Source organism: Rhinolophus ferrumequinum, chromosome 16, assembly GCF_004115265.2.
Source record: "Rhinolophus ferrumequinum isolate MPI-CBG mRhiFer1 chromosome 16, mRhiFer1_v1.p, whole genome shotgun sequence".
Lineage (NCBI taxonomy): Eukaryota > Metazoa > Chordata > Mammalia > Chiroptera > Rhinolophidae > Rhinolophus > Rhinolophus ferrumequinum.
This window is the reverse complement of record NC_046299.1, coordinates 13,634,235-13,659,177: the sequence shown is the minus strand read 5'-3', so window position 1 is coordinate 13,659,177 and position 24,943 is coordinate 13,634,235. Positions and strand designations below refer to the sequence as shown.

At 43.2% G+C, this 24,943-nt stretch overlaps 1 protein-coding gene across 20 annotated transcripts in view; it reads right to left on the bottom strand.

Moving 5' to 3' along the window:
* Positions 1-3,571: 3,571 nt before the first annotated feature.
* Positions 3,572-24,943, bottom strand: part of ABLIM1 (actin binding LIM protein 1) — a 265,320-nt gene continuing 243,948 nt past the window's right edge. For 6 of the 20 annotated variants that reach the window (XM_033130195.1, XM_033130191.1, XM_033130194.1 and 3 more), the window contains 11 exons: positions 22,024-22,128; positions 20,297-20,344; positions 17,262-17,408; positions 14,961-15,052; positions 13,639-13,744; positions 12,027-12,091; positions 11,320-11,380; positions 10,496-10,503; positions 9,645-9,719; positions 8,653-8,733; positions 3,572-7,554 (listed from right to left, as the gene is read on the bottom strand). In XM_033130195.1, the coding sequence (XP_032986086.1) occupies positions 7,441-7,554; positions 8,653-8,733; positions 9,645-9,719; positions 10,496-10,503; positions 11,320-11,380; positions 12,027-12,091; positions 13,639-13,744; positions 14,961-15,052; positions 17,262-17,408; positions 20,297-20,344; positions 22,024-22,128 (902 nt within the window). In that variant the 3' untranslated portion in view covers positions 3,572-7,440. The remainder of the gene's footprint in view (positions 7,555-8,652; positions 8,734-9,644; positions 9,720-10,495; positions 10,504-11,319; positions 11,381-12,026; positions 12,092-13,638; positions 13,745-14,960; positions 15,053-17,261; positions 17,409-20,296; positions 20,345-22,023; positions 22,129-24,943) is intronic. The other 14 variants (XM_033130193.1, XM_033130198.1, XM_033130203.1 and 11 more) reach the window with 11 other exon arrangements.

The following is a 24,943-nucleotide window of genomic DNA, read 5'->3' as shown; positions in this document are numbered from 1 at the left end:
CCCAGAAGCTGTGGGCACTAGTCTTTCGACCACCATGGGCTTTCTCAAAAGCTGCCAGCAACAAGTCTCCACCCTTCCCAGGGCTTTCCGGACAACAATGGGCCACGTCCAGCAGGGCAGGGCTGGCGACATACCCAGGCACGGCTGTTTGGCTCTGCGGGACGAGGAGCCCCCTTCCAGAGATGGGCAGGAGGGGCTGAGTAGGGATGGTGGCTTTCTGGACCCTAGGAAATGTCCCCAATAACTATGAGGACTAGTAGCTCGGTCTCTGCTGCCTTTGATTGCTTTGAAGTGAGTTATACAATTGGAAAGATCTTTCTGGAACCAAAGCCATCTTTCTTGGGAATGAGTCCCACCTCTTCTTCAGCTGCTGTTTCGAAGGGTCCCTCACATAGGCTGGGGAAATGCTCCCCACCCAGGAAACAGTGGGCCCGACGGCTCTAGAATCCCTCAGGAAGAACTGAGTCCCAAGCCGGGAAACCTTGGGAGGTTTCCGTGTTGAGCAGCGCCACCCTGGCTGGCCACAGTGCCTGTGGGGACAGCTGAGCCCTTCTCTGCATGACACTTACCCATATGCTGAGCTTGGAGCTGGGGAGGTGGAGGTGGTGGAGGGTGAATGTAAGGAGCTATGTGACATAAACCATGTAACATACGAGGCTCAGGACTGGACATATAATAAGTCTTTATTACATGGCAGCATCTTTATTAATAAAAACCAATGTTTGAGTGCTTATTTTGTATCACGCTGGGTCCTGTTCTACATGATTCTCACAATAACTCTTTGAGGTAGGTATCATTATTATTGTTCCTATTTTATAGACATGGAAATGGAAGCTTAGAGAAGTTACTAGTTATACAGCTAATTATTGCTGAAGCTGGACTCAAACCCAGGCAGTTTGACTCTATAGCCTGCACTCAATTGCCATGTAATGCTTTGTTACTGTTACTAATTCATTAGGATACCTTCAGGGCATCTCAATTTTAGACTATTATTGCACAGAGAGAGGGTTGTTCTAGAAGTTGTGGGCTTGTTTTATGCTGGAGTATTCATATAAAGGCTAGAGTGGAGAAAAAGCCCAGAACAAAAATTAAAATTCTCAAATGATTAACCTACTTAAAATGATACCAGGAAAACCTTGTTACCCCATACCATCTGCTAACATAATGTTTTCCTGGGTCGGAGCACTCTAAAAGACATCATTTGGCCTCACAACCCTGTAAGACAGCCAGAGCAGGGTATCCACTCCTTATTTGCTGATGAGGAAACTGAAGCTCAGAGAGTTTATAGAGTTATTCAAGTCTAAGTGGCTAATTACTCTTAATAAAGATCAGCAAAGTTTCTGGAGCAATTACTTTGTGCTGGGTCATGCACTGTGCTCAACATGTTATCATAATTTAGCAATGATGTTCTTTCGGGTATTATTTTGTCCATTTTGCAGATGAATAAATTGAGGTCCAGAGAAGCTAAACAAACAGCCTTAAGATACACAGCTACTGAGTATCCCAACTGTGCCTTGGTGGTGAAGAGGCTCGTGTCCAGACTGAAAGGAACAGGCCAGTTTCACCCTGAGAACCTACTCTGTGAGTGCATCCTGGGAGGTTTAGAATGTGGGAGACACAGTCCTTGCCTTTGGGAGGTCAAAGGTAGTGGGGAGGAGAGAAAAACAGCGTGGGATTTGAAGTGGGACCAACCGGGGTAATCCCAGCTCTGTGCTCACTGGCTGAGTTATTGGGCGTCTTTAATTGGCTTCTGAGCTTTGGTTTCCTCACCTATATAGTGGAAGGACAATGATCTGTCTTGCAGGGCTGTCATGAGGGATACAGTTAACGCAAAGCCCTGCACTTGATAGAGAGAAGATCTCACTACAATTCAAAGGAGGAGCAGAAACACATGCTAAGCCAGCAGCAGTAGGCAACACTTGCAAAGTGTCAAAAGTGATGTCAACCACAGACATGCAAAGAATGTAGTGGGCAGGTTGGGCCGGGCCCATCAAGACAGGCTGATAGAAAGGGTGTGAACTCAGGCTTGTCTTTGAGTTAGGGCAAGGGAGCCCCTGGGAGAGCCATATGGTAACTCCAAAGAGCTACGGGCAAATAGTCAGATTCTAAATAGTCAGAGTTGCCATTACCTCTTTCCTGGGGGCGAGATGCTCTCTGCTCTCCACCTGTTTGAAGAGTTAGACACTGTACAGAAGAAATGCCACTGGCAAAGCTGCAGAGGCGGGAGAGGGCACAGTGTGTTGCGGAACTGAGTGGGCTGGAAGAGCTGGAGAGGAAGATTCGAAGCGGGGGCGTTTGGGGAGGGGACGCTGAGCAGCGGGCGAGGCAGGGTGGGTCCTGAAGGGCCCTGGGTTCCCAACAGAGTCTGGAGAGCTTGCTCACCAATGAAGTGAGGCAGGAGACGATTTTCAATGACATGGTGGTCAGTTGTGGCAAATGCCACAGAGAGCACGAGCTAAGGACTAAAGATGGACACTGGCTGCGTCATTATGGACCAAAGTGTGATGCTGGTGTGGGCAGAGGCTGAGTGAGTAGAACACAGACCTCCCTCCGGGCCTCTTGATGCGTTTTCTACAGTAGTGAACTAAGTGTGCAATTGTCTCCAGAATAACCTGTTTCCTGCTTCTGGGTGAGGGTCTGCATGAACGCTAGTTCTAGCACCACTGACAAGTGTTTGGACTGCATGGCTGTGTGCCCCCCAAAAGGAAGGTATTAGGAGTCAGGCCTATGGCAGGCAGATATGAGGGTGGAGCCCTCACGATGGGATTAATACCCTTATAAGAAGAGATGTGAGAGAGCCTGCTTCCTCTCCGGGCTCTCTACCACATGGGGACACAACCAGAAGACAGGAGGCCACCTACAAACCCAGCGGACTCTCACCAGACACCTGATCTGCCAGCACCCTGACTGTGGACTTCCCAGCCTCCAGAACTGTGAGAAATAAATGTCTGTTGTTCAAACCACCCTGTCTATGGGATTGTTATAGCAGCCCAAATTAACTAAGGCACTAGGCTTGACAGACACACAGGAGAACGGCCATGAGCAGAGTATGCCGTCTAGAATACAAATAGATCCTTTCATTTTCTGGCAACCCCCGAATTTTGGCAGTGAAGATCAACTAAATCAAAACCTAGGAGGTTTTCTTCACGTAAAATGTGATAATGCAGGGGAGGTCCAAGGTTTGAAAGATGGTTTCCTCCCATTGCGTTCTAGTTTCTTAGTAAAACGGCCCACACTCATGGCAGTTCAGCTTTTGTCCTCAAACCTCCTCAATCCCCCAGCCTTGTCTAAAAGATGAGATTGTGTCACAGACAAAAATCAAGCACCAGCCAGTGCGACGGCTCTATTCAATTCTTTTTCTTTAGTCGACTTCGTCACTGGGGTCCAGATGACTGGACAGTCCTGGAATACCCCATGACTATTTTGTTGTGTGTCCCCTTCCTACGTGATAACAACACATTCCTAAGGCTGATTTTGTTTGGGTTACTGGAAGTAGGGCTGGTACTTCTTCAAATGGGACCAAGCTTTCAAGGGAGCAGGGGGACAAGAAAGGAAACACAGCATGGAGGCATTTACGAATAAAGCACACACTTTATTCCGAGTTGTGAGCACAACAGAACGCAGAGGAGCGGCGAGCGCTACTTGCAACGGGAGCGTGGGGCAGGTCAGAATCGTAAGCGCGGCCACGTGGGCCCACTGGCCGCCTCTGCAGACTAGCATGTGGGAGTCGGGGTGCAGATGGACACCCACTCACTTTCACGGGGGACACAACACATCTTTTACACAGCAATTCTTCCAAACATTTGCTTTCATAGTTCTGAAAGACGAGGGAGGGCAGGAAGGACGGTGGGTCTTCCGACACTTGAAAAAAAATTCCATAAACCCTACTGAAGGTAAAAGAACTGAGAGAGCTTCGATGCAGGATGGCCAGCCACTCATAGAAACCACACACGTTCATTACCGGATGAGGCTGTACATAAACCCCCACAGAATCACAATTTTGTGGACCCCCGTTTTCTCTTCCCTAGGGTGAAGAAACATGCACATGTGATGGTTAAGCGGCTCCCACCTTTCTGAATGTCAGTGTACCAGTATCGTCTCCTTCTACCTTTGGTGAATGGGCCTGGAAAGTGACTCATGGGATCTTCACAATTGGGAGAGATGCTCTGGGGAAGAATTTCATTTAATAACAATCGCCACTCAATTACACTAAGCATCAGAAAATTTTGGGTTTGTTTAATTTTGCTGTGGACACATGTTTACAAAGTTTCTTTCAGTTTAAACTGACCTTCTCTTCCTTCCTTTTTGACTTTGCCGTTAATTAATCTTGCCCAAATAAAAACAAACAATCCATATGCAAAGAGCATCTGTCACCTCCGTATAGGTAGTTTCCTGGGCAGAAAATGGAAAGGTAATGATTTTTTTTTTAAATGCCAAAGTAAAATTTTCAAAAAAAAAAAAATAGTCAGGTCTCTTAATGTACATCTCTATAGGGTGGTCTTGGTGCAATTCTCAAGTCCAAAATGATTTCTTTTTCTGGATAGAACATTCTTCAAGAGCTAATGAGTGAGTTTTAGGGCATACTGACAAACAACAGAAAATGCTTTTAAAAATCAAATACAATCAAAGCTGGTTTAGGAAGTACTGATTAAACAGTGACCAGAAATACTGAAGAGGTGATTTGTAACAACTGAGCTTGCTTTAGAGGACACAGATGGACCAGTGACATGGGGTTCAATATCCTTCCACCATCTTTCCTGTCAGAGAGAGGGCTCTATGAGCCCACCTTTGAAGGGTCGCCTGCCCCTTCCACACACAGGAGAACGCTCACACCAAGTTTGATTAAAAGAGTTTTTAGCAAGACCTGCTTAGTCAAAAGTGGTTAATTTGAATGATTTAAACTTGCAAAAGCACATCGATTTTATACAATCACCCGGGAAGTGAGACTTCTCCAGGTAGAGTTGATTGACAGAACTAGATAAAGAGGATGAGGGCAGAGAGTTGGTCCAGCCTCACCTCAGGGGAGGAAACAGCTTGGAAACAACGCAATGGGGAGGAGGGGGAGAGACTAGAGGACATGACAGAGAAAAACTACTTTTTTTTTTTTCTCTTCACCTTATTACCCATTAACTCTAGCTTCTCTGTTCAAGGTTTCAGAGAACAGGCAGTTTATCTTTAATTATTGAAAAAAGTCACATTACGAACATTTCCTAACTAACCCAAACCAAAATCTGCACAGCTATCTGTACAAGCTTCCCAGGCCTCTTCACACGTCACCATAAATCACACAGGAAGACTAAAGGGTGTGCTGGCTTTTCTGGAAGAAACTTTCAAGGAAGCTCTGACTTTCATGTTGCCACAGAGGCCTCGTTTACTCCACGTCATCAGCGTGCCGAGAGCATCACAAGGAAGCCCAATGCTCAAAAAACGTAGCCCTTTCTGTATGCACCTGGGAAGGCTGCCGTGTGTCGGATTCCTGTCCTAAACAATCCGTGTTCGTTTGACTGTGTTAACAACTGGAATTCTTATGTGCAGTGCAGGGCGGGATTCAAGCAGAGAACACTGACCCCTGGTGCAGCGGCCTGGACGTTTTGAGGACAAGCATGGTGAGCCCAGTTTCACAAAACGGATAGTGCGTGGTAGCCCACGTACTGGATTTGGCGGTTAGGAGAAGCAGGTGGCCCCATGACCCATCCCTCCAGCTGGCGCCTTCTGCTGGCGGTGTCTTATTTAAATTTGCTAATATGCTTGATATGGAAAGAAGCTTTTCTTTCCTCTAAGTTGGATGCAGAACTGAATTCAAAAGACACAAGGAAAGTAGAGTTTCATTTGAGGGAGCAGATTTGGGGTTTTAGTTCTTTTAGTTGCAATTCTTCGTATGTTGATGTTTGCCCTGCATGTGCACGGGGCATACCTCATTAACCAATGAAAACATTCAGGATCCTTTATTATCTCCATAATGAAAGAAAGCCTAGCGCTGGGACCCACTTGGCCATCCTTGTCATTGATTGGAGGAAAACACTGGGAATACACAGGGGTCCCCACCTCCCTCACACTTTGCCAGAGCAAAGCAAGGACTGGGACCCACAGGCTGCCAGTTGCAAGAGAGGTCAGAGAGAAGATGGGACAGCAGAAATACCGAATGAAGCAAGAGGCAACTGACATGTGAAGGCAAAACTGCAAGCTGAAGTCTGGCTGCAGACCAAGAAAGAGCTGGTGTCCTCAGGTCCACCCCACCGGAGCCGTTTGCAAAATATGTCAGTGGGTCCAAAGCACGCACGCATGCGCACACATACACACCATGAGGTCAACAGGGCCAGCGAGAAGGAAAGCTGAAACAGCCAAATTAAATCAGTTCGAGGCCATCTACCTTGGAGTTGCAGAGACTTAAAATAGAAGACCATGCCTTTCCTTAGCCTACTACTGAAAAGGCCTTAAAAAGACCCTAAACCAGCGTGGGCATGATCCGATTATGAGGATGTTAGAAATACAGCAGAGGCTATGGGGTGGACGAATTTGCATTGGGGGGACACAGGACTTTCTTTACACCCAGAGTGCTATGGCCCCTGGGCAAAGATCATCTAACAGCATGCAACTGGATCAATCTGGAGACAATTTTTCCCTTTCCTTTCTTTGCAAAGGGGGACCTGAGACAGCTCCTCTTCTTGGTGGGGAGGAAAAATGAAGCATACTATCTGAAGCAGAAAAAGACTTAAGGGAGGTTTTCCTTTCATTCCCTTTCCTTCTCTTTCTCTTAAAAAACTTTTTTTGTTGTTGTTAGTAATACCTAAGTAACTTGTGAACCAGGTTCTAGCAAACAGTGGAGAAGAAGGAGCTTGTTAAAAATGATTCCGGCTGCTATTCTGGCCACTCAGACTGAGCCACTGGGTTCCCCAACTCTGTGCTCCCCATCCTGCTGGAGCACAGGCAGAGCTGCAGGAGGCAGTGCGGAAAGGCGTGTGCAAAATGGCTGCTCCCACATGGATACGTCCCTTGGGCTCTTCCTCCTTAGCCACAGTGCTACATAATAAATATATTCATACTTTGGAATTAGGACAGCTGTTGTGTTCCATGCGGCATCCTAAGGACACTTGCGGGCTCTTATCCATAGTCAGCACTATTGTTGGACAACAGTTAAAGGGAAACAAAAGAAGTGGCTCCTGTTGGGTACATTAGGTGACGTAGAAAGGTCGCGTGTGAGCACTACTGTCGAGTGTGGGAACATAGAAATTTCTACCCCATTGCTTCTTGGCAAGTGTTGCCGCTGGCTGGCCCAATGTTTGGCCCGTGAGTGTTTTAATCAGATTTCCCCTCTTTGTTGTTGCTGAGGGACAGGTGTTGGCAAAATCTCCAATCAAGTTTGGGCCTTAATATAACATCCTATGTGTCCCCGCCATTGTTAGTTAGTCCTTTTTCTAATTGCTGTCTACGCGTGGGATCTTAGAAGAGTTTTGCTTTTTTCTTCATGTCGTTGCGTCTCCAAAGAGGTAACTTGTCAAACTCCTGTATGGACATTCCAAAGATTTCCCGAAACACTTCTGGGGCTAAGTGGCGCTGCAGAGGGAGAAAAGAACTGTGGTCAGTCCTGAGGTCCATGCGGATGACTTTGAGAGTTGTTCTTTCATTTACAAGTAATCATTCTGAAGAGCAAGGCAGAATGACAAAAGAGGGGTGTACCTCTGAGACTGGTTAACAGGCACTGACTGGACCCAGTTATTATTCCTTTCCTGGTCAGGCCAGCCGAGGCACCCTCCCCACCAAACAAGAGAGCTGGCGGAGTACTAACGATTATTAAAAGGACACAGAATGGTGATGGGACATAGGAAGGTGATTTATTATGCCGGAGGTGACTCTACTTCAGGTCTTTGGGACGTTGAGAAGATGCAGAGAAAATGGACCATAGCAGTAAGAAAGCCAGAGCAAGAGACTTTCAGAGGGGTCCTTAGGGAGCCCCCGGGCTTCCTCCTGGCTCGGCCACAGGAGTTGAGGTGGATGGATGCCTGGCCTACTGAGGACAGCCTCCATCTGTCATCCCTCCTAGAAAAGTTCCCTTAGAAAACTGGTGCCTTTATTCTCTGTGCCAGGCTGACCTCATGTACAAAGGTACTGCTTTTTGTTAGGGAAAAATAATGATTCTTTATGAGACTGGCAGCCAGAGCTTTTTTTAATTAAAATCATTCAGATAGAAAAGTACAAAGATCAGTCTTCCATGTCTAAGGAGGTCTTGGATATGTCAGATAACCCTCAACGAGGAACGCGGAAGCAGCCAGGAGAGAAACTTGTCCAGCACAAACCTCTTTATCGAGCACTCCCTCCCGTCTCAAAGAACTCAACCCAGGCTCAGGGAAAGATAAGGATCTGGGGATATCTAAAGAGGCACAGAGACTCCATTCTACACCACCAGCCGTAATTGTGGCAGCATCACGTTTCCAAAGAAAATGGCTAAAATCCTGCCGTGTCTCCTGGATTTTACTTAATGCTGATCTTTTTAAGTGTAAATTTGGGGTTTCCTCCAAAGTTATCTCTTAATTCTACCTACAATATGAGGTTGATCTTCTTCATTTTCTTGCCTTCGCCGAAACATTTCTTAGGGGAAATGCGCAGGGATTTGCAGTTGGGACTAGATTTATTTTATTATTATTATTTTTTTACCTCCAGCCTGGTTCTGTCCACGTCTCTCAGGATTTTGTTGCGCCCTCTGTTGGTCACCATGAGCATTTCATATGGAAATATCTGAGAAGTAAAGAAAAACACTTCTAGAACAAGGCTGTCTATTTTATTAACAAGCAGAAGCCACCTAAAACCTGGTACTCCCAAGATAGAGCTTCTAGAGATCCTAATTAGAGCATCTAAGTGATGGGCGTTCCTCTCTCGAGTTTCCAGTATACAGGGCTAGGTTCTTAACACATTCCGAATGAACTCCCCACCAGTGCCTCACACACGGTGCCTCTGGAGAGGTCTGTAGTGTGAAAGAATGTACATTACTACGTCTTGGGGATGAAAGTGAAAATGAGAAGAGAACTGAAATTACCCGCCATTGTTACTCCTTTCTACGGCAGGATACCTTTATGTATACTTTGACAATCTGGTTCCATGACTGGCTCTCAGACCCATGGAGCCAGGCAGGCCCAGGGCAGTGTTCTGCTGGATGATACACTGAACTAAGCCCCAGTGACGGACCCCATGGAGCACGGCCCTTGGACACCTCTGGAAGTACAGGATGTTCTGGAGGTAGGGCAACCGACCATCCCAGTTTGCCCAGGGCTGAGGAGGGTCCTGGGATCAAGACTTCCGGGCTAAACTGGGAACGTCCTGGCAAACTGGGCTGTGTCGGGCACCCAATCTGGAGGGTCTGGGCATGGCTTGCAGTGCTCATGGCCTTGAAGGGCCACATGAATATCGAGGTCATAGGAGATGTGCAGGTACTTCACTGGGAAGCCCTGTGAGGGCTTAAACTTGACTTGATGTGACAAAGCCAGCAGGGTGGCAAGGTGCTTTATGACATGGCTTGTCAAATGCCCCAGCCTAGAGCCCAGGGGGCCTCAACAGGCTGAGAATGGTGAAAAGACAGAAGATCAAATCTTTTTAGGGTTATGTCCCAGCTGTCATCCCTGTATGAGAGGAAAGAGAACAGCAGCACTTGCCTTTGGTTCCAACATATTGGGCATCGACACTCCTCGGTCCATTCTCATGCCAGGCATGTGGCCATCCGGGAGGGTCTGTAACACAAAAGCTGGTTCAAGGAGCACATGACAGCAGGGAACCTGGGGCTCCCAAACCTCCCTGCTGGGGTCTCATGGCCTCATCGCCATTTTATAGAGGTGTCATCTTAATTACTATGGGTTTTTCAAAACAAGATCCTTGTTGAATAAGAACAGGGATAATGCTCTTTTATAATCAAGTTGCGGAGACATCCTGGCTTACTAGTACTAATCCCTGAATTTAGGGTCCATGCATGAAAGCATAGGGTATCTCAAAAAACACTGCCAGGTTTATGGTTGTTAATTCCTTATTTTTATCTTAGGTTTCTTTGCATACTTTTCCTTTCCTCATTCTCCATTATAATTACAAAGTTTCAGTTCTAGAAAAAAAGGAATAGTACCACAGCAGCTCTTTCCTTTTCTCCCAGACAGGAGTTTCTTTTCAAAGGAGGGAAGGCCTACAGTGCTGCGTGACTGCAACTAAAAAGAAAATAAAATGTCCAGGGATGGACCCTTGATGCTGGTCCACTTCTACCCCAGAGAGGACACTCCAAAGCCAGAGCAAGAGAGTCCTCCGACACCTGGCCTGGCTCATGCCATGTCCCCAAGGCCTGCAGGGAAAGCTTGGTCTGTACACAGGGATCCCTGCTCCTCACGGCTACGGACTAATGATGACACAGATCAACCAAAATCAGCATCTTCTAAACAGAAGCCCTGGGGCAGCAACACACATCTGGATTGAAAAATGGCTGTTGTGCTGGTGTGGCCAATTCAAGAAAGACAGTGTTCCATACCTGGTAGTCTGGAAAGGAAAGAAAAAGAAACTATCAGAAGGGAAAGACCATAGAGAGACATGCAAACATTCACAGAGCATCCACATCCTATTGTAATTCCCCAAGCATTCCCCAACGACCCATGTCCTCTCCCCTCTCCGGGTCTCGGCACACCCTGCCCATCTGCCTCCCCGAAGCCAGGATATGGCTGCTCTGGTGTTAGTTATCAGTTAAAACACCTTTTCCTTTCCCTGACTTTCCCAGACACCCTGAACGTGTTTCTGCCTTCAATCTGCACCTCCAATCAGAGCACTTATGACACGGACCTTCTCTCTCTCTTTGACTCCACCATATGCATTTTTGAAGGTAGAGGCCATTGCTGGACCCCCACTGAGTCCTCAGCACATAGTAGGAGCAACGAATTCATTCTTACAAACTAGCTTCTCGTGGTCTCATTTCACTAGAGATCCTCTGAGATTTGAATAAAGGCTCTGTGAGCTCACAGAGGATAGACGTGATCCCACTTCAGAATGGACTAGAGCAGGGGTGTCCAAACTGTTTTCAGCGGTTTTCACCAAGGGCCACATGCGGTAAAATCCAAACAGCCGGGCCACTCACTCGAGGTGAAGTACGTATTGCCTCACCTGGTTTATTTAAGTAAACTACATATATTTTTGGAATTTGCTGCGGGCCTATTAACAATGGATTGCGGGCCGCAGTTGGCCCGCGGGCCGCAGTTTGGACACCCCTGGACTAGAGCAGGAGCCCGGCTAATGTGCTCGTGATCACACAGCCTCTCCTCCCTCAGCCATCGTCAGTCAACAGTGCGGCTGCAGGCCCCTCACCTCGCATGCTCCCGCTCACGTCCCCGTAGCTGTTGTACTGAGCAAAGTCTGTAGAAACAGGCTGAAATGAGAAAAAACACAGGATTAGAACATCTACCCCACAGTGACCGTTTTGGAGTCAGGGGAAGAGGAAGAGAAAATTCACTAAACCTAAGGGTTCTTCCCAAGCTGCATTCCTGGACCCTCATAATTGTCTCTCCTATTTCTTCTTTTACTACTCTGAAAAACCTCTTTGTCTTTGGCAGTACATTCAATGCCACTGCTCAGAAGGTAAGCAGGTATCTCTTGCTGATAAATTAAAATACATTTCTCCACGTAATGACGCCATTACTTTTATTCCATGCGTTATGGGGAGGGCAGTTTCAACAAACTTTCTTCTGTCTTTTTACAGCAGAGATGATGAGTCAAGTAATTACTTTTTGCTTGATGGTAGAAATATTTGCCACCATGTGACTTAATCTAGTCTTCCCATAAACTTTAAACTTACACAGGCTATTCTCTTACCTAAAGTCAATTTCTCTTTCTCTCAATAGAAATATTTAATTTTGCCTGTGACTCAAAGAGATTTACCAGATCAGGGAGATTATAATTTTCATTATATTCCAACACTGAGATCATAATGTCAGACATATTCAGACAATATGTCAGCACTTCAACCAGGACTAAAGAGGGAATAAATTCAGAAACCACTGATCAAGAAATCTTACCCGGTGAAGCCCGTTTCTTCCATAGCCTGGGAGGGAGGAGGTTTTAGATGACAGAACATGAGAGGCTAAATGAGAAAAAGGTAAAAAAGCAATGGTTAGGAAACCGGAAGTTCGATCCTTTAATGAAATTGGCAGTGTATCTTCTACCTTGCAGAATAGAAGATTTAGAAAAAAATAATCTAAATAGTATTGGGCTCAAATGTTCACCAAATGGCACCATACTGGGTGTGCAGGAATGGGTGGGCATGATACTACCAAGGAGGGGAGGGTACTGCCTACCTACTTTCTCTCTGAATCCTCAGTACAACACTAATAACACTGTTATTACTTCCATTTTAAAGAAGAAGACATAGGAGCTAAGAAAAGTTAAGTATCTTGTCCAAGGTCGCTCAGCTTGTAAATAGCTGAGCAACGATTTGACCCCAGGGCTATCGGGATGCATAAGCCCATGCCTCAGTTGGTATGGTGGCAATCACTGACACAAAGGCAACCATGTAAGTTATCAAGACCTGCTGGCCAACCACAGCTGGACCCCTGGGGATGCCTGAGATAGGATGTCTCATCGACCAACAGCATGGACGCCTCCCAAACCGCTGGGCTTTGGGGAAAGCAGACCTGGGCTTGAGTTCTGGCTCTGCTACTTAACACCTTGGCATCTTTGGGTATGGTATCTCATCTTTTTAAGTCTTCATATTTTGGTCCCTGTAGATCTAGTGCCATATACTCTTATAGAACAGAATCACAGAATTAGATGGAACTCTAAAGATAAGTTCAGCACCTAATCCAAGATCAATGCCAGGGAGGCGTCTATAAGAAGTAGCAGGACATCTAGTTAAGAGTGTGGGTGGGCTCTGGGGTTATAATACTTGGACTCCTAAATCCGAGCTTTGCTGGTCATTGGTGGTGTGACAATGGGTAAGTGACTTAAACTTCCCGAGCTGCAAAATGGGATAATAATAATATCACCTACTTTGTTGTCACAATGTGAAGATGAAATGAAATCATGTTTAGCAAATATGCTTGCTTATAGGAAACACTAAACACAGTTTTAAAGGAACGCTCAGGAAATTATGCACTAGTTCAGAACACGGGAGAAGAAATCTTGTGGGTTAAGAGAGAATTGGCTTCTGACAAATATAAGCAGGGGAAAACATCCTGATAGACTATTTCGGCCCCAGTACCAAAGTAATCGCTTTTCAAAGTACCACAAACAAAGTTTGTCTTCAGCTCTTATATTGACTATGTTAATATAAAATCATAATGCTTAGAAAATATTATTCATGCTCTCTAGTCCAAAAGTATCCTGTTCTCTATATGGAGTTGCTTTACTCTGCCTCCTTCTGAGACGACTATTGCCAACTGATGTGTATCCTTGAGGTCCTCTAAGGGCTCCTCCATTCCCAGAAGGACGGAAACACACATTTGAGGAAGAATTATGACATACATATAAGCCAAGTTGACGTGAAGAGGTTTTCCCACACTTCCTTTAGTGTAGAGCACTCTGTGGGTTCCAGCAGACATGGCCCTGCCTTTCCTGGAACAATCAAGGCTGGCTCCTTGCAGGCAGGTGGCCTGCCCTCGGCTCAGGGGAGGCAGTGGGTCTAATGCTCACCTGAGTTGATGGGAGAATCATAGCGACTGGCTGACAGGGATGATCTCTCCCGGTTCTCCTTCTCCATCTCTTCTTTCAATATCAACTGCCCTAGGCCTGAGTTGAGCTATTCACAGAGAAAAGAAAAATGAAAGTAAAGTCTGCAATTACTTTCATGGAAATGCAATTTCTTTTTTGAAGGTCTTACAAGAAATTCCTGGCTCAGGAGACTGCTGGATGCATATAGTCCCAGAGCCTGGTCGTTCCTCAAGAGGTAGGCCAGGTTTTGGACCTTTAACCCCTCAGCCTTTTCAATGTCAAGGGTCCATTTCCCTAAGTCAGGCATCATGTCAGAAGAATGTTCTGCCTCCCCTTCCTCCCCCAAAGTGCCAGCAGGTGACCTCAGGAGGCAGGTGTGAATATGTGCAGATTTTTGATGTGGGAAGGGGAGGTTGGGCATAGTTTTTAAAAAGGAATTACATTGATTTGTTTAAACACAAGAAAAAATGTAGTATGTGCTCATTGTAGATTCTAGAAAATTCACATGGAAAGAAGAGCAACCCATAATCCACCACTCAGAAATAACCATTTACATTTTGATTTATATCCATCATTTTTCCCATGCATATGTTATATAAAACCAGGGTCATACTGTAAATGCAACTTTGTATCCTATCCCTCCACATAACTAGTATCATGTACCTTTCCCATATAATTATCTTTGTGAAGTGTCATATGATGGGATTCATCAGTTCTTTATTGGTGGGAGAGTTTATAATTTCCTGGCTCCCCTTACCCAAGGCCATATTGGCTCTCCTTCTATGGGTCTTCTGGGATGTTGCAGGCTCATGTCAGAGGTGGGAGGGTATAATGAGGGCTTCTTCGTGGCAGTCTAGTTTATCCCTTCTCTCCTGGCCTAGCTATACACCCAAGGTCCTAGGAGTCCCAAGGAAAGACTTGGAGAAATGCTTGATCCCAAGGGAAAAACGTCAACAGAGCCTGCACGAGGGAAGGAAGGCGTTGCACTGCCTGGGTATTCACCTTGGCTCTATCTGGCCCTTTAGCATCCTTTCAACACATGCACCACTCTCACAGATGTCCTACACAGGGTCTCACTCTCCTTGCAAAAGCCCCAACACTCCGCATCCCTCTGACTTCCAACCTCCAGGTGATCTCTCTCAGAACCTACTGCGTACTCTGCTTTGTTATGGTCACTAGCTGCAACCCTTGAGCACTGGGACCACTTCTTGCTCATCCTTCGTGGCCTGCCCATAGTAATCGTTTAAAAAATATAGACCAAATAGAACTGATGAAGACTGCAGCAAAGTAGTTTAAGGACAAACCTTCATTAATTGCTCTTCTTGAAGCTGCCGGCGTCTTAGGAGTTCCTCATCATCTTCTTCTCTGCCACTAGATCTGCGTCTCATGTCAGCTCCTAATTCCACAGCAAAGACAACTTCTCACATCAGCCCCACGGCAAGGGGTTCTTAAGGGACTAGGCCACCTGCACTCAACTTGTCAGGCTGGCAAAGTCAGCAGGGGTCTTGAACATGAATGAACAGCACAAGGGAAAAAAAGAGCCTACTACCAGTTCAGCACTATTGGCTGATTTCTCGAGACACTGGGTCTGTCTGACAAACCAGTTGAATGTGTGATCCAGTAAGGCAGCATTTTGGCCTCTCAATAATTTGTCTGCTCGATTAGAGTGCAGGGCTGCTACTGCGATTGTATCAAGGTCATCCCACTGAGCACTGGTTAGCGCTCTCTGTAGTAAGTGGGAGGGCCATTTACACTTACTATTTTGATGTCCCTGAGGTCAATTATTTTCAAACAGAGAGACATCCAGATTCGTCTACATGCCTTTAAATAGATAAGAGAGTCACTCTCATGTGACGAGTTTTAAAATCTTGTAGTTTCCTCTTTTTCTGAATATATAGACTTGCCATGATAATATCACCCTGTCTTCTACACTTAATAAATTCATTAACAAGTACGCTTTTTATTTTTCTCTTAAGGGACGGGTCTCTCATGTTTCCTTTTTCTCAATCCTTTGAAAACTTGTCACAAAAAGTTTTCTGTTAATAAAACTCAATAAAAACTGTTACAGCAACACAGCTAAAAAGTTACTTTAGTACAATACAGCAAATCCTGTACAATTTTTAAGCTTCCTGGTAAAAAGGAGACAGGGAGTACAACGGAGGAGTCTGTATGGTTGGAAAATTCAGATAATTATTGTTTTTCCTAAATTGCTTGGATTAATCTGGCTACGGGAGGAAACAGGAAAGCTTGTTAATCTAATCAAAACACACTTTAACTAATAGTCTGTTTTTCTTATTTTGATTAATGGACCAGAAATTGTCTACATTTTTGTAACCCAAAAGAGCTTTAAACTATTTAGTGATGACAGTTTCAAAAACAAAATATTAATTCTCCCCAAGAGTATGGCTGCTGTAGTGTCCCCACTTAACAATGTGACTGAATTGGAAACCTCAAAGCTCCCGAACTGCCAGGAGGTCATGGGCTGACACAGCAAAGCTGATGATGGCTCCTAAAATCATAAATCTCAATGTGAATATTCTCTCTTTAGTGTATACTACTAATAATTAATAGACAAGTTTGGAAGAATTCGATATATAGCTCAAGTCGATATCATGTATAGAATACTTGTGAATAATGAACCCAAGAGGTTGATTTTCCTTCGACTATTTCTATATATACAAATTGCCTTAAAATCCACTTATATGGCTTGTAAAAGTTTATTCCAAAAATACCTTGATGAAAAAATAGCATGATGAAGAAAACTTGGAAAGTTTGGAAGATTGAAGGCCTTTTAGGTTGTCAACGAAAATGTGATAAGACAGCCATCTCTTTGTAAAGCCGACTCACTAAATTTTCTGTATTAGCTTCTGAGTTTGCTAATACCACTTTTTAGGCCAAGTGATTTCATGACTGACAAAACAGTAAGACACAGACACAATTCTAAAGCATAAATTTGTGGTTCAAAGCAAAGAATGAAACAGCTCAAACGTGACATTTTAGCACAGAATTCATGGAAATGATAGATGTAAAATCACGTAACTTTACACCAGGAATAAATATTTCAGAACACCCACTACTCTGTAAGAGCCCTCTTAGTAATGGAGAACGTGACCTCGGAAGAAAAGTGGAAGTGCTTCACTGTTAAGATTGGTTGTTAAGAGAATTGTAATTACAATTCAGAAATAGTCTAAAACAAATTCAACTGAAAGAAGTCACGCTTCTGTGGACACTCGGTAAATTCACCCACTAGATTCGAATTATATAGAACCATGTTCTTGCCAAGAGGCTTTGATTCAATGGTGTTCACAAGAGTTACTGATTTTGCAGTGATAAATTTGAGGGTCCATGCACGTTATCCGTTTTAGACCAGTTCTGCATCTTGGCGGTTTGGTTAGAGTAAGGCTCTGGTGATTGGGTGTTTGTAACTTTGAAGCTTTTTGTACACACATTAAAACCACATCAGTTCTATCCACTATTCTACCTCTTGGTCATATTTTTCTTAAAAACCTTTATGATAGGACACATTTTCTCGCATATTTTTAAGCATTGCATTTCGAGATCTCCTAGCAAATTGTCCATTTGGCTTAGCTGTAATAATCGCATACCTATGGCGGCAAGTGAGGGGGGACCAGGCCAGTGGTCCGTCTCAATCTTTGGTATCTCGCTGGGGTCTGGAGCCTGGGCTGCTGGGAACTTGGAAAACTTGATGATGTCTTCTGAAGACTTGCTCTGGGCTGCCAAGGCAGCTGCATCTAGGCGGGAATCAGGGGGATCTTAGCTACCGGTCTGCAAGGCCGTGGTGGTAAACCCACTTACACAGTTTTCTTGTGCTCTGGCAAAAGTTTCAACTCCAGAAAGCTCTGGGGATCACCCTTCGCTATTGCCCAGCCATTCAGTGGTGCCTAGAGACACCTCAGCTCATTTTCCTGATGTTCTATTAGAAGCTAAGCTTCCTTTTACATCTATCTGTTCTATATCTGCAAAACCTTGTTCTAGGGCTGTGCTGTCCAATAACAGCTACACGTGGTTATTTAAATAGGAATTAATAAAATTAAATGAAAAAATTATTAAAATTAAAATGCAGTTCCTCCGTTGCACTAGCCACATTTTAAGTGCTCAGTAGCCATGGGGGGTCAGTGGCTACTATCTTGGGCAGCACATTTACGGAACATTTCCATCATCCTAGAGAGTTCCATTGGGCAATACTCTTCTGGAGCAATTAGAAATTTGAATCAGTAATTTAAAATTACAGAGTTAAGTTAAAAGCATGACAGTGTCATTTGACTGTAGTTGTTAATCATAAAAGGGCTGGCTGGCTTTGTCTTTTTGGCTTCTCTGCTACAACCATATTGATCCAGTTCATTTTAATCCTTACATATGATATATGTGTCCTTGAGTTTGAAGAGAGATGGAAATGGGAAGACCCACTTGCAGGAATTTCGCATTGTGACTTAGGTTGGACATACCCACTCTCTGTTTTGTTCAAGGGTCTGCACATACAAGTGAGTTATCCAACTTTAAAATAACAAAAGCCAGAAGAGCAGCAGCATTGTTCAGACAGTTCTTAATGGCTTTGCTAGAGGAGGAATCGTTGGCTTAGAGACCCAAATCTAATCACGGAGATGGAGCAAAACAAACCAGGATAAATGGTCAGCTCCTGATTCCAGCTAAGTGTGCACACTGACCTGGGATGTTACTAAACGTTTAAAAACAAAAATATTTATAATGCTTCACATAAAACTTTCCCCCTTAGTGGGCTCACAGATTTTTAAATCTGGAAATAACTTTTTGAATCTTCAGTTCCCATTCCCCTTTCTTGGAGAAACCTTGTAGGTCTCAATTTGCCTAAGTGACTTGACCAAGGTTGCCCTTTATAATAATAAGGAATAAAATCTTGGCCAGGCATGGAGCGGTGTTTCTCTGAATTTCTAACCTCATGAGAAAAAAAAAAAATCAGCGTGAAAAATACTGCATACTTTATATCCTCTTCTTAAAGAAGGACAAAATGTGTTAGCAGATTAAAGACTGAGTTCTGCAGTACCAAAAAACAACAACAACAAAAAAAGCATGACGTTATTTAAATCTAGCATTTTTCAAATGTATCAGGGCACAGCTACCAGTTTTTGGTATAACATCTATTTCTATCACATGGAACTGCTGTTTTGGAGACTGTCCTTTGGAAAGTGCTGCTTTGGTTGTGCTACTCTTAACTAATTATAACTGTCTGAAAGAGAGTAAAGAATAAAGTCAAAGTAAATTTCGAGAAGCCAATTAATCCCTTCTAAATAAGTAATTTAATATTAATCCTATCTTTAGTCTTAATTACTTATTTTTGTTTAGAGAGGCAGGGCCTAGAGATTTGAGAATTAAAAGAAAAATCTCTAAATTGATAAATCAAATTCTGGGAATTTTATTCTTAAGTTTTTAAAAAAGCATGACTTCAAACAGTACTTACGCATTAGAATTGGTGAAGTCAGTAAACATTCACATGTTAATGAGTGGGTGAGAAGACATTAAACCATAAAAAACAAACAAAAACAATGTTAACAAACTTAAAAAGCAAGCACATGGTGTAAAATATTAAAAAAAAAAAAACACAAACCAACAGATGGGGGAAAACGTCATAGTTCTAGAATCATTACAATATATACATTCTCTGTTTTTCCCTAGAAGGTTGGCCTGAAATATTTTCCTTCTACATTTTCAACTTTATTTGCTTTTCATATATCCTACACTTTACGGACTTATTAACGTCAACTGCCTTCAAATTTCCAAGCACAATTTGTGCATAATTTTCTGATATCACCTGAAGACCAGTCTTGGCTTTCTATCTACTCACAAAGATGTATGGCAGATAAATCTTTAGAGACCTAATAATGGTGGAGGAAAGTGTGATTTACATATAGGAATATGATATCCTGGATTTTAAAATTCCATATTCCCGGAAAAGGAAAACAATTATAAATCCCTATCAGTGATTCTCAGTTTGCAGGAATTTCAGAGACAAACTAGCCTAACTCATTGGTTTTTACAGATGAAAAAAACTGAGGGACAGAGAAATTGTGTCCATGACATCCTAAATCACAAAGCTGGTGAAGTGAAAAGATGGGACGAGGGCTAGGACTCTGTCCCAGCATGTGTCACGTCCCCTCCACCATCAGGGCACAGATGTCTGCACGCTCCCTAAGAAACAGGACAGCCAAGCTGATGTAGGCTTAGTCGCATTAATTTTTCTAGGTAACTGGCTTCCACTAGTTTTAATTAGTTAAACAAATTATAAGTTGATCAAAGTTATTATCGAGGTTAGTTAAATTATTTAGTAGCAAAGAAAAAAAAACTCTTAGGAGGGTGTATGTGAATTATTGTGTGGCTTCTACTGCGCTTTCTCTATGAATGGAATGATACATGGTTTGATGGGCTCAGAAATGAGCTAGAAGCTTCCTGACCAAGCTAAGTGTTCTCCATCTAGGAAAACCAATTTCACAATATTTGCAGCTTAGGAGAACATAAAGGCATAACACCCTGGCGCCCCAGTTTGATTCTTAAAAGCAGCAGCAGATAAGCCTTTCAGACGACAGCAAAGAGAGGTTCAGCTGAGGCTGCTACTTAAAATAACTACACGGAGGAAAGCGGGTTTTACCATGCTGTTTGTAGATGGGTGGTTTTCGGTAAATGTTGGTCCCTTGATCTGTGGAAATGAAAAGCAAAGGTGTGTGATTATGGGAAAAACAGATCAACCAAGAGGCAAACCAAACTGAAGACTCTTGAACAAAAAGAACCCAGAAGGTTGGTTAACTTTTGTATTACAAAGATTGAAGTTACTAGAAGAAATTACAGGAATGAGCGAATTACTATAGACAAGTGATATGAAATACTTTGTAATACATCTTAGGATATATAGGGATGTAATTAATTCATGAGCCATTTATTTCAAATACATACTTCACTACAAGTGAAATTAAAACAGGAAGAAGTGCAAGCAGTGGAGGTACTCTAATGGTGAGGAAGACATAACCAGTTTGGGGAAAATCCCCAAATTGCTACTGTCTAGAAATTGAGCTTCCGGTAAATACCAGTGGCTCAATTTACATTTCAACTAAATGAGTGAAACAGTGGAAAGCAATGCAGTCAAATTAAGAGTCCTTTTCAAAACACAGAAACGCTTTTGTGTGCAAGGGTAGTCAGTCTGATGTACCACCAGGATGTTCAACAAAATTCTGACTTTTATTGGCCAAATTTTAAAAAACAAAAAAGAAAAGAGATGCCAAATATTCATATGTTTATACAGGACCCCATTTGATTATGCTACCATTTCACTTTGAGTGCACATAGTCAGAAAATTTTAAAAGCTTTGTTTCTCCAGAAACTTGGGCACTGTATCTTGGTGGGGAATTCTAAATGCATTCTTTATATTCTACTGTGTAACACTGATTTTCAAGGTTCAATGAAACTTAAAAAAATAAAGCAGTCCTATCTTAGTGGTATGAATCTCACTGACGTTTCCTCTGTTTTATTAGGTAAGTTTGGAATGCAAAAGAAAAAACTATTACAGATTCCAAAAAATGTACACTAATGTTAACATAATGGGTAATCTATTAAACCCCTTTCAGTAGCTGAAAGAAGCAAAACTATGTACTCCTGATGAAAAAGTCATATTGTGACTTCTGATGGCCAATCTTGTCTTTACAAATAAAGGTGACCTTCAACATTAAGACATTGATGGGTTCTGATTTTTCCAGTGCCTGATGCAAATTACTATTTGTACAGTGACAGCAAATGTTTGTGACTACAGAGCGAAGCTTGCAGCACCAAGCCTAAATTGCAAGATATCTTTGTGGGCTAGGGAGGTGGTTAGTGAGTTAGACACTGCAGAAAGAACACCTAATTGATCCCATTTTATATCTCTCTGAAAAGTCCGTGGAAAGATTCTCCACATTGGAGACAAACAGAAAAAATAAACGTACTCTGAAGTGACGCTATGGTTCAGTCTTTAAAATGAAAAGAAAGGGAACTAGATTGTCATTGAGATAATTAATCAATGACACCAAACCACAGAGTGATATCTTAGAAGGCACTACAATAAAAGGGAAAATTAAAATTTTAGTACGAACAAAACAATTCAACCCTCATTCCTTCACTCTCTTCCTCCCACTCCACCCTCAAAAATTTTTGAGAAAACTCAAACCTTCAGTACACTCCTGGCATTTCACACAAAAACTTTTGAAAGGTCAGATCCTGCAATTTAGGGTTTGTCAACGGTGTGAATCCCAATTGAAAGAGCATGAGAAATGGAGACGAGACAGAGGTGACAAGGCTACATTCTACACTGTGACAGGACACCATGACATAGACCGTGTCAGCTCCTACCTGGAACATGGAAATGTTTAGGGGCCTGAGCGTAAGTTGGAGTTAGAGGGCGGCTGTCTGGCCGGTAGGGGAGAGGGGAGTTCCGGCCGCTGGACGGCTCATTGCCTCCAATGAGAAGAATGGAGAAAACAAAATGAGAAAAGGGAAAGCAATAAAGAAAACAAAGCAAGCGTAATAAAAATTCAAAACAACAAACCAGAAGGAGGTACATCAAAAAGGAGAAACGAAAAGAAACAAACTCAATTTATCAACTTGGCTCGCAAAGGTGACATAAGGTTTAGTTTTCCCAAAGAGAGATTTGAGTTAAGTGGAACGAGGTTAAAGCAGCTAGCAGTAAGATGCGTCATTCCAACGGCATGCAGTTGAAGGAGCACACTGATTCGATGGAAAGTTGGTTAACAGGAATGGAAAGCCACTGGCTAACGATTCAGGAGCACTTGTTAGAGGGTTAAGTCCCAAGCATTAAAGGAGTGGGATATGCAAACCCAAATACAATCATTTCCAAGCATGATGGCAGAGGCTGGCAGCTGGAATATATTTCTCCGAATGGAAGGTAAATCTGGGAACCTGTGTGGCCACCAGTCCTTCCATTAGCAACCCAGCATGCCTTCATTGCAGCATGTTTCTGTTGCCTCACTTTGAAATACACCAGATAGAGTCAGACCCCTTTCTTCCAGGTACAGGGGGACCACTTATACCTCTCTCCATCTTTCTCTTCGAAGTTGAGGCTCCACCCAGTCTAACGATTCCATCAGTGAAACATTTACTGAACACGTCCTATGGCTGGGCACTGAGCTATGGCCGAGGATAAGGAGATGAAAGGTAGATGCAAAATTCTATGACACGCAGATGAAGGTGTGTGTCACCATTCTTCAGGACAGTTACAGAAAGATGTTAGACAAGCTGGGCATGGAAGAGGAAGCTCACCAGGTGGACAGTGGGCAGAAGGGTGGAAAGGGTCCGATTCCAGAGGGCTGGAGTATTATGAGGAAGGCAGTGTGGAAAGGCCCTGTGGGCGGGAGCAACTAGACTGGCTGTCTTGGCCAGATGGCATGGTGTTCTTGGAGGAGAGAATGGGGAAGAGGCTTGAAAGGACGGCTGGGGCTTGGCTGCGAAAGCCTTGCGTGCTATCATAGCCGCCAGCAGTGCCTTCTGACCAGGAGAACTGAAGGGATGACCTGAGACTTGTGCAAAACCAGAAAGGGATCAGTGATCGCCCTAAATTGTCCTCCTTCCCCACATTTCAGAGAACATCTGTCCCCAGAGTCAGACCCCAGAAGATGTAGCACTATCGAAAGTTAATGAATCAGTAATATAATTACTTTTATGATTAAGTAGTAAGAGTTCTTTACATATTCTGGATAATAGTCTCTTCTCGAATATATGATCTACAAATATTTTTTCTCATCTTCTGGGTTGTCTTCCACTTTTTTGATAGTGTCCTTTGAGGCACAAAACTTTTAAATTTTGATAAAGACCAATTTATCTATCAATTAATGCTGACAATTTTAAATACATCAGAGATCTTCAAAAAATAGAGCATGAACCAAATTTTTTTGCACTTTGTCTTTTTTTTACATTTTTGAAAAATGAGATAAAACTGACATTTACTCTATTAGTTTTGGGTGTATAAGAGTCAATTTCTTCAAGTAAGTCAAACTGTTTGAAATCTGGCCAACGAAATATGAAAGATGTCAGTTGTTGGAGTTTTAAAATGACATGTTTCGTTTGAGTTTTAATTTCTCAATATGTGTGTTTTTAGGTACCCAGAGCACAGATCAGTACTGAATAGGCAGTAAGATTCCAGATATGAGATCTGAATTTGTTAACTGGCTCAAATTTATATTCTAGGTTTTTGGTTATCACGTACTGAAACTTCTGTCTTTTTTTTTCTTGAGTTGCTTCAGCATCTCGCTCCCAGTATATTATAATATAGACTTTACTATCTAAATTAGATGTTAGCTTCTAAAAATTATGAAGCTTCACCCCAAACTGCGGATCTATGTGAAAGCTTATTTCAAAAAAATGTTATCTCATTTACTATTATTCTCCTAAAGAGAAGTAACCAGTTCATGTCTGAAAAAATAAGTATAATAAACACAGGCAGAGGCAAGCAGGGGAAAGGGGAATGTGATTTATTTTTAGAAGAAAATCCTGTTTTAAATCTAAGGCTGAATTAGAACTGGGTCTCATTCATCTCTGTGTTAGCACAGTGTCTGGCCAAGAGTGAGTGCCCAGTAAATGTCTGTGAATGAATGATTGAGGGAGGCCAACTCATTAACTCTCCAGCGGCTGATAGTCTAATTTAGGAAGCACCACTGCAGGATTAACTGTCACCTTTCTCTTAATTAAAAGCAGCCACAAGCTAGTATACAGCACTGGGATCACCACAGCACCCCGTTTTCATAGCTTGCCCAATAGAGTCAATCCTTGATAACCCCAATTTAATGGTTTCACTTCAGAAGAATGCTCTACTCCTATAAACATTAGAAACGATTCAGAAGAGCAATCCATAATTGAAAAATAGAAGAATTCTTATGGGTTATTCTCTAGACAAGTTCTAGAGAGACTCAGCTCCCTTGCTTTAGTTGGGGTTCTCTTTCGAAAACTTCCTACGGATCCTGAGCCCTGGGCGCTTCTGCTTCTGAACCACACGGGTCCCTGCTCGTCACCCTTCACCTTTAACCTTCCTGCACTTGTAGAACATCACGTATTTCAGGGAAGTGTTCTCACAGGTTTGGGTTATAATCCCCGATCAGAGGAAACGCTACTGAGTTTGTTTTGATAATGATTAGACGGTGTCCCACTCACACACAAATATCAGTCTATACAGGACTCAGAGGTCCAAGGTTATTAGAACTGGCATTTGCCCAAGTATTAAAAATCTTTCTATCGCTAGGATGCTCTGCTGGCAAGTGGC